Source organism: Prosopis cineraria, unplaced genomic scaffold (assembly GCF_029017545.1).
Source record: "Prosopis cineraria cultivar Desert tree isolate PC_DT_omini unplaced genomic scaffold, ASM2901754v1 PC1276, whole genome shotgun sequence".
Classification (NCBI taxonomy): domain Eukaryota; kingdom Viridiplantae; phylum Streptophyta; class Magnoliopsida; order Fabales; family Fabaceae; genus Prosopis; species Prosopis cineraria.
The window spans coordinates 24,056-33,880 of NW_026556601.1; the positions used below are offsets into that span (position 1 = coordinate 24,056).

At 29.6% G+C, this 9,825-nt stretch overlaps 1 protein-coding gene across 7 annotated transcripts; it reads right to left on the bottom strand.

Annotated features, from left to right (window-relative positions):
• Positions 1–1,089: 1,089 nt before the first annotated feature.
• LOC129299735 (E3 ubiquitin-protein ligase CCNB1IP1 homolog) lies at positions 1,090–4,911 on the bottom strand. 7 transcript variants are annotated; one of them, XM_054938203.1, is made up of 11 exons: positions 4,747–4,911; positions 4,439–4,570; positions 3,861–3,933; positions 3,520–3,628; positions 3,302–3,374; positions 2,907–2,952; positions 2,593–2,623; positions 2,133–2,409; positions 1,894–2,057; positions 1,428–1,671; positions 1,090–1,196 (listed from the first exon to the last, which is right to left on the bottom strand). In XM_054938203.1, the coding sequence occupies exons 4-11, from the start codon at positions 3,587–3,589 to the stop codon at positions 1,190–1,192; spliced, it is 912 nt and encodes a 303-aa protein (XP_054794178.1). In that variant the 5' UTR covers positions 3,590–3,628; positions 3,861–3,933; positions 4,439–4,570; positions 4,747–4,911; the 3' UTR covers positions 1,090–1,189. The 7 variants fall into 7 exon arrangements, with proteins under 7 accessions (XP_054794178.1, XP_054794172.1, XP_054794173.1 ...); XM_054938197.1 differs by having other exon boundaries at positions 1,428–1,701; XM_054938198.1 differs by having other exon boundaries at positions 1,428–1,701; positions 4,439–4,601.
• Between the last annotated feature and the right edge of the window lie 4,914 nt (positions 4,912–9,825).

The window sequence follows — 9,825 nt, forward strand, 5'->3', positions numbered from 1 at the left end:
AAAATTTATTATTGTTTTAATTATTTTTAGATTTTATGATACTTGTTAAATCTTTATTTATAAAAAAATAATTTATTATTATTTATTTAAAAATTTGTATTATCTTCATGTATTTTGTGTTTTTATAATATTATTTTTCACATGTTAGATTATTTTTAAAAGTTATTTAAAATAATTTTTAAACTGATAAATAATCAATTCACTGTGGAAAACACTTTAGATCATATTGTTGACATTGCATGTTGTAAGAAAAGACTTTTTGATCTCATTGTACCCAAAAAAAAAAAAAGAGGGACTCTCTGATCTCTAACAGATTGGCCCAGGAAAAGATTTATTTGACAGATATGTTCAGTGGCTTCTGAGTTCTGACTTCTTTTGCTTCTTTTTTTCAAGTTACTGCTAATATTTCTTTAATTAGTAGGGGTTTTATTGTTTAATTAGGACATTAAATTACAGCCCTTGCTATTTACTCCCTCCAAATTATAATATAAGATCTTTTCTAGATGGCCTGATTAGTCCATCATATTTTATATAAAATACAGGGTAGGCTTTATATTTTTTTTTAAAATTATACTCTTATTTTATTATATTCCACTCACATAATTAATGAAAGTGTTTTAAATAAGTTAGATGTTATATTTATCCCACCCAAGAATATGATTGGAAAGATATGAAAATTTTTATAAAATTAAGATTTTAATCACTTTTTTAAAATATAAATTAGTTAATAATAACTTATATTATATTCTAAAGAGAGTAATTTCTCTTTATCTCTATGAATAGCTTGATCCTTTATTTTAAAAAAAAATGTTTCAAATTCAATCAGTAATAAAATGAGACTAATACTTGAAAAACACATTTGGCCATGAAACTGCGGATGGTAGGAACTTACTGACAAGCTCAAATATGAGAAACGCAATCTCACACGATGGATGGCATTTTTGGTTGTCCAAAACGTCCATGTCAATAATAATTGATTCAAGAACAAAACACACTTTTCAGCATTCAGCAAACAGAAGTAATACGTTAATCTACATTTGGTATATCTGTTCCGTTAGCAACTCTTCACTTTTAACGTTTCCAGGTAAGAAATTTAGAATGTTATTAGAACACTATAAAACTATAAACTGATGGGTGAAACAATACCAGATCGCTTGACTGAGATGGTACACATTAGCCTCCTCTGAGCCTACAGCCTGAAACACCAAGATTCATGAATATAGATAGAGTACATGGCAGAGAAAATTAGGATTGAAATCCTAATATAGTAATATATCGTACATTTACGATAGAAAGTGACACAACAAAGTGAAACTGTGTCGGCTTATTTTTACTCTTTTCACCAAGTGTGCTTTTTCTCTTTATTTTGCATAATTCATTTACTTGCTAAATATAGAAGAATTAGCAGACATGAGGTGACGACTTACGTGAATAATTGGGTGCGGTTACGAGAAAGCTGAGGCCGTTTGATTGGAGACAGTATCATGTTCCTTAAAGTCATTGACGGGTTACTATTAGCACCAACCCCGTAAACAGGATGAGTTCCTCCAACCCTTCTATTCCCTGTATCTCCCACAAGAACTGCTTGCTTTGCTGGTGAACCAACCGAGAGATCGAAGTGACCCGAGTTATTGCTATTCTGTCTTGCCGGCCATACGTCCTCTCTGGGCCCTGGAGTTTCCGGTGTGGTGACCGGCCAACCTGCACAAAGTAAGTTACCTAGTTTTGGAAATATCTAAGCAGAAAAGAGGTCACATATTTATACTGTGTCATTACGTTATTCGAATGACAGACAATTCAACTGATCATAACGCTAACTGAATATGTAAGCATATCTCAAATTATTGATGCCAAGTAGCATTGTTCTATGGGTGAAAGAAAAAGAAAGGCTACCTTTCCTGCCAGTTTCTCTCTCATCCATTATGTTGGGAGGGTTGGAGAACAAATCAGTCTCATTCCTGGAATAGAAGTTGCTTGCAGGCTGTATGGCAGATCGTTTCACTGACTCATACTCACTCCTCAATTGATCATACATTTCATCTAATTTTCTCTTCTGCCTGGAATTGAAACAAATTTTAGGCATCATGATCCAGATCATCGGGTTTAATTAGGCCATAAAAAAGGACACGGACCTGGATTTTTCAGCAAATTTTTCCTGTAGCTCTTGCTTGTCCTTGGATAAGGTCTCAATTTCCTGTTCCATCATCTGACACCTCTTGGCCATTTTTTGGTAGGCATTATGCACCCGTTCTAGCTTTTCTGTAAACTTTTCTTGCATCATCTCAGCTCTCTGGTGCAGCATCTCACATTTCTGCCGGCATTGAGCTACAATCCTGTTCATTTTATACTGCATCTCCAGTTCCTTTTGCCCAATGTAAAACATCACGCTTCTGTAACAAGTCTTGAACACTGGCTTTGTTCAAGGGAAAACACATGGCCTGGTATAATCTCAATCTTTTGAATGAGTTTTCAAAAATTGCTTCGAATCTACTTTGTTCTGAGTCCATCAGAGGTACATAGCTACAACTAGGATGACATTCTATTCCCTATTTTCTGTACAGGTCCCTCTCATCAATGGGCAATAAAGGATACATATCTGCGGAGATACTCCCGCCATGGCCATCTGCAGCAGTAAACGGGACAAGTACAAGGAGCAATGTTAATGGGAAATGAAGAAAGCTAGAGTTGCAGTGAAAGGAATTCATCAAACTACAATTATAAAATAAAATAAAATATAAAAGCTGAAAGAATATGTTAGATACATATAGTCAAGACAACAATATCTGTCTATTTACCTAAAACTTGCGGGATGCTGCACTATTCACAAGGTAGGAATGACGTAGCTTTTATTAAATTTTGTGCAAAGTACAGACCCTATATTCTAGTTCAATAGAATTCTTACTTACATTTATCCATTCATCACCAGGACTGATATCCATAGGTTTCATGTGACTGATAAGAGAACAAACATAGAAAATAGCAAAGAGTAAGTCGTCAGCCGGCAAAAATAACTATATTACAGCGCAGCTATGACTATAAATAATGGACTAATAATTGGTTCTACTAAATGTCCATTTCAATAGGTATTCATATCACGTGGATCAAGAGTAACAACCCAAAATAAATTACAAGTTAAAGGAACATCATATTTTAGCGTAAATATAAGTTCTGATAATCGGTTGTTGACAGATAATTAGTACCATCAGACAACCATTTTATTCAGGATAATATCACAACAATCTCAAAATCATGTCCTCCCTTTCGCCAGGAATTATTCCGCAGATATCAATCAACCTCGTACCTCTTTGAAAGCACTTGATCACAGATTGGGCATACTCCATCATTACTTAATATTTTATTAGCATCATCTGTGCCTTTTTAAAGTGTTAAGGAATATACATATCAACTAATGACCACAAAAACAGAACATACAGAACAAATAATCCAATTTGATATTATAAGCATGATGATCAAATAAAAAGGAGGAATCAAATGACATAATTCCAGGAATCTGGATACACAAAAGGTGACCACATGTTGTGGAAATGGCACGCCCTTCTAATTCTCTCCAGCATGCATTGCATCTCATTTGAGCTGTCAAATACTAACTTTACATGGGTCAAGACACCTGCAAATCAAAACAATGCATCAATGCACTTCAAGAACTAATATGACCATCAGATTGACCTGGATTTAAGCCCCGCATGATTAGGTGTCTGATTGATAAAATGTGCTATTAACCAATAGGATTCCAGGACAGCTTTAGCTGAGAATGAACTGATTCATAGCACAAAACCCAAGATACACTGCATACATAAACTCTGCAACTTAAAAAAGTGCTGATGGAAATGCATTATTACCTGTTATGGACACACTACCTCACGACTCAAACTCTCTGGACTGTAAAGTGTAAACCCCTCCGGGTTTACAAGACTACAGGTAAAAAAGAGCAAACAAGGAATGTATATAATTAAATTGCATCCTTAAACCGTTATAGTAGAACAAAGAATGTATTCGTCGTTGTTATTTAAAATTCTTGGGGTGGGGGGAATAGAACAATATTTTTTGCGGAAAAAACGAAATTTCAAACCATTATGTATGATGTAATGGAGAAAAACCTCAAACCTCATTGTCATTTATGATTATCGAAATATTTTTTTAAGAAAATCAGAGCCGAAAAATTGGATTTAATGATATTGTAAGTTATCTTCTCTCTTGATTAACGACGGTGAAAATTCTTAGTAATATACCTCTTGCAGTTCAGAAATTCAGAGGCATGCAACTTCAGTTAATTCCTTGACAATTGAAATTTTGCTAGTATCCGCCAGAAGCAAATACTGATAATGTTCTCGCATCATAAAATTTTCTGATTTTTCTCTCTGATCTTATTAAGAAGTGATGCAAATAACAGCAAGGCCTTCTACGAATACTTACTTACCGTAACTCTCGGTGCTTTTTCTGCCTTCGTCGCTTCAAGTAACTTCAGTTACCTTGCCTAAAACCAGATTCTAACAACTAAGATCGATAAGCAGGCTCTTCTTCTAGTTTGGACGAGCATAATCTAACAAAACTGCAAAATCAACCGATTCATCTTCCACATTCTAAAAGAGAATCCCAAAAACCATATCAAGGTTTAAAACTCGTTTTTTCCGCCTCAAATTCAAGACTAAGAAGCTCATGGAAGAGAAAATTACGATGAAGCAAATTTTGACATTAAAGAGAAATATAGGATTAAGGATGCAATACCAATACATATGCAGAATTTGAAAGACATCAGAATGCAGATCGGGAACTTGAAAGTTTCTAAATCTTGGAGAAAGCAATGCGAAGAAGAAAAAAAAAAAGTAGAAGCAAAGCCCTATGAGCCGGCGATGGTTTTTCCCGCGAAGGCTTCTTCTGAGCAGAGTCACGACTCGTATGAAGAAATCGGCGGCAAAGCCAACATACAGATTTTCAAAAATGAAGAAACGGTTGGTCAAAATACTTTTTATATATTGTGAAGAGAAAAAAACAGAAATACCATAGTGCACATGAATGTGAATGTATGTGATAAATTTTTGAATGTTTTAGGCCAAAATATAATTTTTTTAGCAAAGAAAAAAGCCGTTGACTGTTTAGACTTGACATTCTCAGTTAGAAATTAAACTCTCTTGTTTGAGGAGCCAGGTTTGGCACGTTAAAAATGATTTTAATAGAAACGAAATGGATTTAAAAATGAAGATGGAGAGGAATATGAGGTTTAAAAATATTTTTAATTTTAATAAGTTTATGGAACTGAAAAATTATTTTTATTCAATATTAATGTTAAGAATATGAAAAGTCTAAAATATTTTCGTTTAAAAAAAATTGCTTTAACCTAAGCAGAAGGAGTGACCACTCCTTGTAACCATGAAATTGAAGAACAAAGAGGTAAACAATAAACAAGTCATAGGCATCAACAATCTACAAACTAGAAATTAAATGCAATATTCAAAAATCACAAAGGAGAAGCAAAAGTCAGGTGCCACATACAAAATTGAAGGTAAAATAAATCATGAAGAAGATGAAATCTGCCATTAAGCTTCAGCTAGATGCAATGAAGTAGGCTTCGGTCATAAATTATTGCAAGTTTTCACATAATATTTAATTTATTACGAATATAATATTTTATATCAAATATCAAGTTAAATATTCTTTCCATTTCACAAAATTTAAAAATAATCTGGCAATTTGTTAATGGTGTTTCTATTAATAAATTTCATATTTTGTATCGAATATTTTGGGATGATATAACTTTTTAGTCCATTATATTTGAAAAGTTATTAATTTAATCCCTCAAGTTTAATTTATACTTCTTTAGTTTTATTTATAAATTATTTTCAACATATTTCACAAGAAATAAAAAAAACCTTAAAACTCATCAACTTTTTTAAAAAATTTAAGAAGTTATATATAATTTAACATATATTTTCTCTTTCTAACATTCATTGAAGAGTAAAAAGAATAATTTGTTATCAAAATTTAATATTATTGATTTTTAATATTTTATAATTCCTAATTTAATTTATGTGGGTTTTTTTTTTTCTTGTCCAAGTTAGCATCTTACTTCCCCACATTACTAGTCATGTTAGCGTAATTTAGCCACAGGAAAGATTTATATACTTAATCTTAAATACTTAATTTGCTAGTTTTCAATTAAATCAAGGCATTTAGGAACTTGTTAATAATATTAACGTATTAAAATTTATTTGTTTTAATTTAATTGAATAACAATATATTAAGCATACAAAACTAAATATATAAGTATTGCTTTTTTAACGATGTTAATTTCTCTCATAAATTAGAGACTGCTTAGATAAGTTCATGAAATATTAAAGATTGAAATGATATAAATTAAATTTAGGAACCAAACTGATAACTCTTCTGACACAAGGAATTAAAAGTTATATTATCCCAAATATTTTTAATGATTGTGATATCATAATTAATGTGAAGCATTCAAAGTTTGAACCCTGCGCATTACATGGACAACTAGGGGTCGGATGAGCTTCACAAACTTGTTAGTAACGTGGAATGTGCTATATATCTACTCCCTCCCTTGAAAAATATTGAGTATTTTTAAAGTTAAATGTTTAAAACATAAAGCATTTGTAATTTTTTAATGTGTGATTGATGAGTTTTTTTTTTAAATATCCTCAATAAATGAATTAACTAACCCTTCACATTCAAACAAAATATCATATTCCCTCCGTCCTAAATTAAATGTTTTAAAATATTTTAAAATATAAAGCATTTGTAATTTTTTAACATGGGATTGATGAGTTTTTTTTTTCAGAAAAAATCCTTAATAAATGAATCAACTGACCCTTCACATTCAAGCAAAATATCATACTCCCTCCGTCCTAAATTATAGGATATTTTTAAAGAATTTTTTTGGTTTTAAAGTATAAGACATTTAAAATATAGTAAGGTTTCATTAAATGTATTAATTTTAATATTGCCTTTTATCTCTCCATAATTAATTTTCATTTATTCTCTTTTCATATATTAAATTATGTGTATTGTTGTTTAAAAAGATAAAATTATTAAGTGTATTTAATAAGGTTTATTGGAATGCGATATTTTAATTAAAAGTGTCTTATATTTAGAACTAGGGAGTATTAAATAAGAATAAATATAAAAAGATGGTATTAATTTTTAAAGACAGATAACTTACTCCCTCCATTTTTATTTGTAGGAGAAAAAAATATATCACATACTCCCTCCATCCTTATATACAAGGTGCTTTTTAGAAGCTTATTTTGTTCCTAAATAGAAGAGGTGGCAATGATATTTTTGAATAATTAAATAATTTTAACCTTGTCTTGAAAAATGAAATAGATCATTAATTGTATGCTTTTCTTATTATCATTATGATATTATTAGGGGTAAAATTAAAAAATTATTGTGTTTTTATATGAGTTTAATTAAATAACAAATCTTTATTGATATACGAGATTCAATTAAAAATATCTTATATATAGGGACGGAGAGAGTAGTTTAAAAAATTGATTAATTATACTAATTATGTGTGATAATAAAAAATTAAACTACAATATCCTTTATTAATTGTGTTAATCAAGCCTTCATCAATTATTCCTTATGATTATGAATGATAAAATTATTAAGGGTAATTAGAAAGTTTACAATAAATGTCTATTAAAAAAATGTAATTTTGCTTATGTAAAAAAAACAAGCTAAGAGTAATAATTTTTCCTATAAATAAAAACAAAAAGAGTACTTATTGGGTGTGTAATTTGATTAGAAATATCTCATACTTTTTAATGGAATATCTATATATATAGTTTATATTTAACATTAATAATATGAATAATAATTATTTGATGATTACATGTGTGAATCAATAACTCACATGATCTAGGTTTCCAACTGAGAAATGGGAGAGGGAAATTTATAAATTTTTCCTTAGCTTGATAAGGAAGCAAAGGGAATAAACTTTAATTAATAGTAGGTAAGGAAAGAGACGTAGATGCATTTATAGCAAAGGAAAGGGGAAATTTTTTCCAAATCTTCCAACTTGGAGGGAAGTCAAGGTGAAAGAAGAATTTATTAAAATTTTATCTTTTCTCCCCTTCCCTTCAAGTTTCAACAAAATAAATAAAGGGTTTATGGAATATTGTTTCTTCTTGAGAATGCATTTTTTACTTGAATACTCTCTTCTTCCCATTTTTTATAGTGATTAACATGCCCTCCCTCTTAGATATTAAATTTTGAAAAAAATTAATCATTCAATCCTTATAATTTTAATTTAATTATAACTTAGTTCTTGAATTTTGACTCATTGTAACTTAGTTTTTTGAAGTTTTAAATCGATTATAATTTAATATTTAAACTTTAACTCTAGCAACTTAGTTCTTATATTTTAATAATTTAAATATTGATCCTTATATCTTAAAAAATAAAATTAAAAAGATTAAAATTGTGTTAAAATTTATTACTAATATTTTCAATCAATAAACCTTTTAACCTTTATAAATATCATAGATACTAGAATTTTAAATATTTTTATTTTTTTATACTTTTATTTTTTTAAAATATATGGATCAATATTTAAATAGTTAAAAATATAGGGATTGAGTTGTAAAAAGTAAATTCAAAGACTAAATTAGAACCGACTTAAAACCATAAGAATTTAATTATAATGAGTTAAAGTTTAAAAACTAAACTAAAATTTGATCAAAATTACATGTACCAAATGAGTAATTTTTTCTTAAATTTTTAGAGTTCTTCACACTGGCCAAGGACTCCACGTCAGAACAGCTTCCCAAATTCATCCATCATCTTTATTGTTCTCAATTGAGCTTCATTCTCAATACTAAGGTTGCATAAAGATCAGATTGAACTGAGTTGATTTATAACCCGATCCATCCAAGGTTTGGTCTAATTTTATATCAAGCTAGACAAAACGTGTGGTCTAGTTTAGTCCAGCACGAACACGCACTAGATCCGAGTAAGCTTGGTCCACTTGATGTTGTTAATCACGTAAATCATTCTAGAGGCCCTCACCATTGTTGTTTTGTTGGATGCCCTCACCAATCACCTTGGCTACTGATCGACGAAGCTTGTCACCCTTGTTGCCATTATTGTTGAAAAAGGTCATCACTAATGAAGAAGATTGTCCTGTCTCACTGGGGGGGGGTTTTAAAGAAAAATTGATTTTACATTATTTTTAGTCAAGGTACTCTCTCATTTTTCAAATACAGGAGAAAATATGAATTCATGCAGTTAAAGAAAACTAATTAAGTATAATAATTATTCCTTCACTTAAACAAATATAAGGCATTTTTTGAATAGTTGAATGTTAAAAAATATAAGACATTTTTAGTTTTTTGAGATGTAATCATTGTTTTTTTTTTCAAAAGTAACCCTATTGATGAATGATTTTATATTTATTGTAGAATGTTAATAGAGGTAAATATAAAAAGATAAGATTAGTTTAAAAGTAAATAACTACTTTTTTGGGGTAAAATCGGTTAAAAATGACTTACATTTTTGAACAAAGAGAGTACATCTAAAATTAAAAAATTAGACTAAATTATTCTTGTAATTAATTAAACAAATTTGTTTATTGACTTTATAAGGGACAATTTGAAAAAAAATGATAAATATTTCAGAAATTTATAGTTTTACTGATAAATAAAGACAAAATGACATGTTGTAATTCATCTTATATTAAAGAACAGAGGGACTCTTTTGGTCTTTTGGTATTCTAAACCTTTTATCCTAAAAATGAATTTTAGGATTCTATTTTTTTTAATACACTAAACACATTTTTAAAGCTTAGTT

What these genes read in the sequence shown, in the direction of transcription:
- LOC129299735 (XM_054938199.1), bottom strand. Translation starts at nt 3,589, where the DNA reads ATGAGATGCAATGCATGCTGGAGAGAATTAGAAGGGCGTGCCATTTCC. An exon ending in GATCAAGTGCTTTCAAAGAG is followed by an intron (nt 2,953 to 3,301) that starts GTACGAGGTTGA and finishes TTCTCTTATCAG; the next exon opens with TCACATGAAACCTATGGATA. An exon ending in CTGGTGATGAATGGATAAAT is followed by an intron (nt 2,624 to 2,906) that starts GTAAGTAAGAAT and finishes TTACTGCTGCAG; the next exon opens with ATGGCCATGGCGGGAGTATC.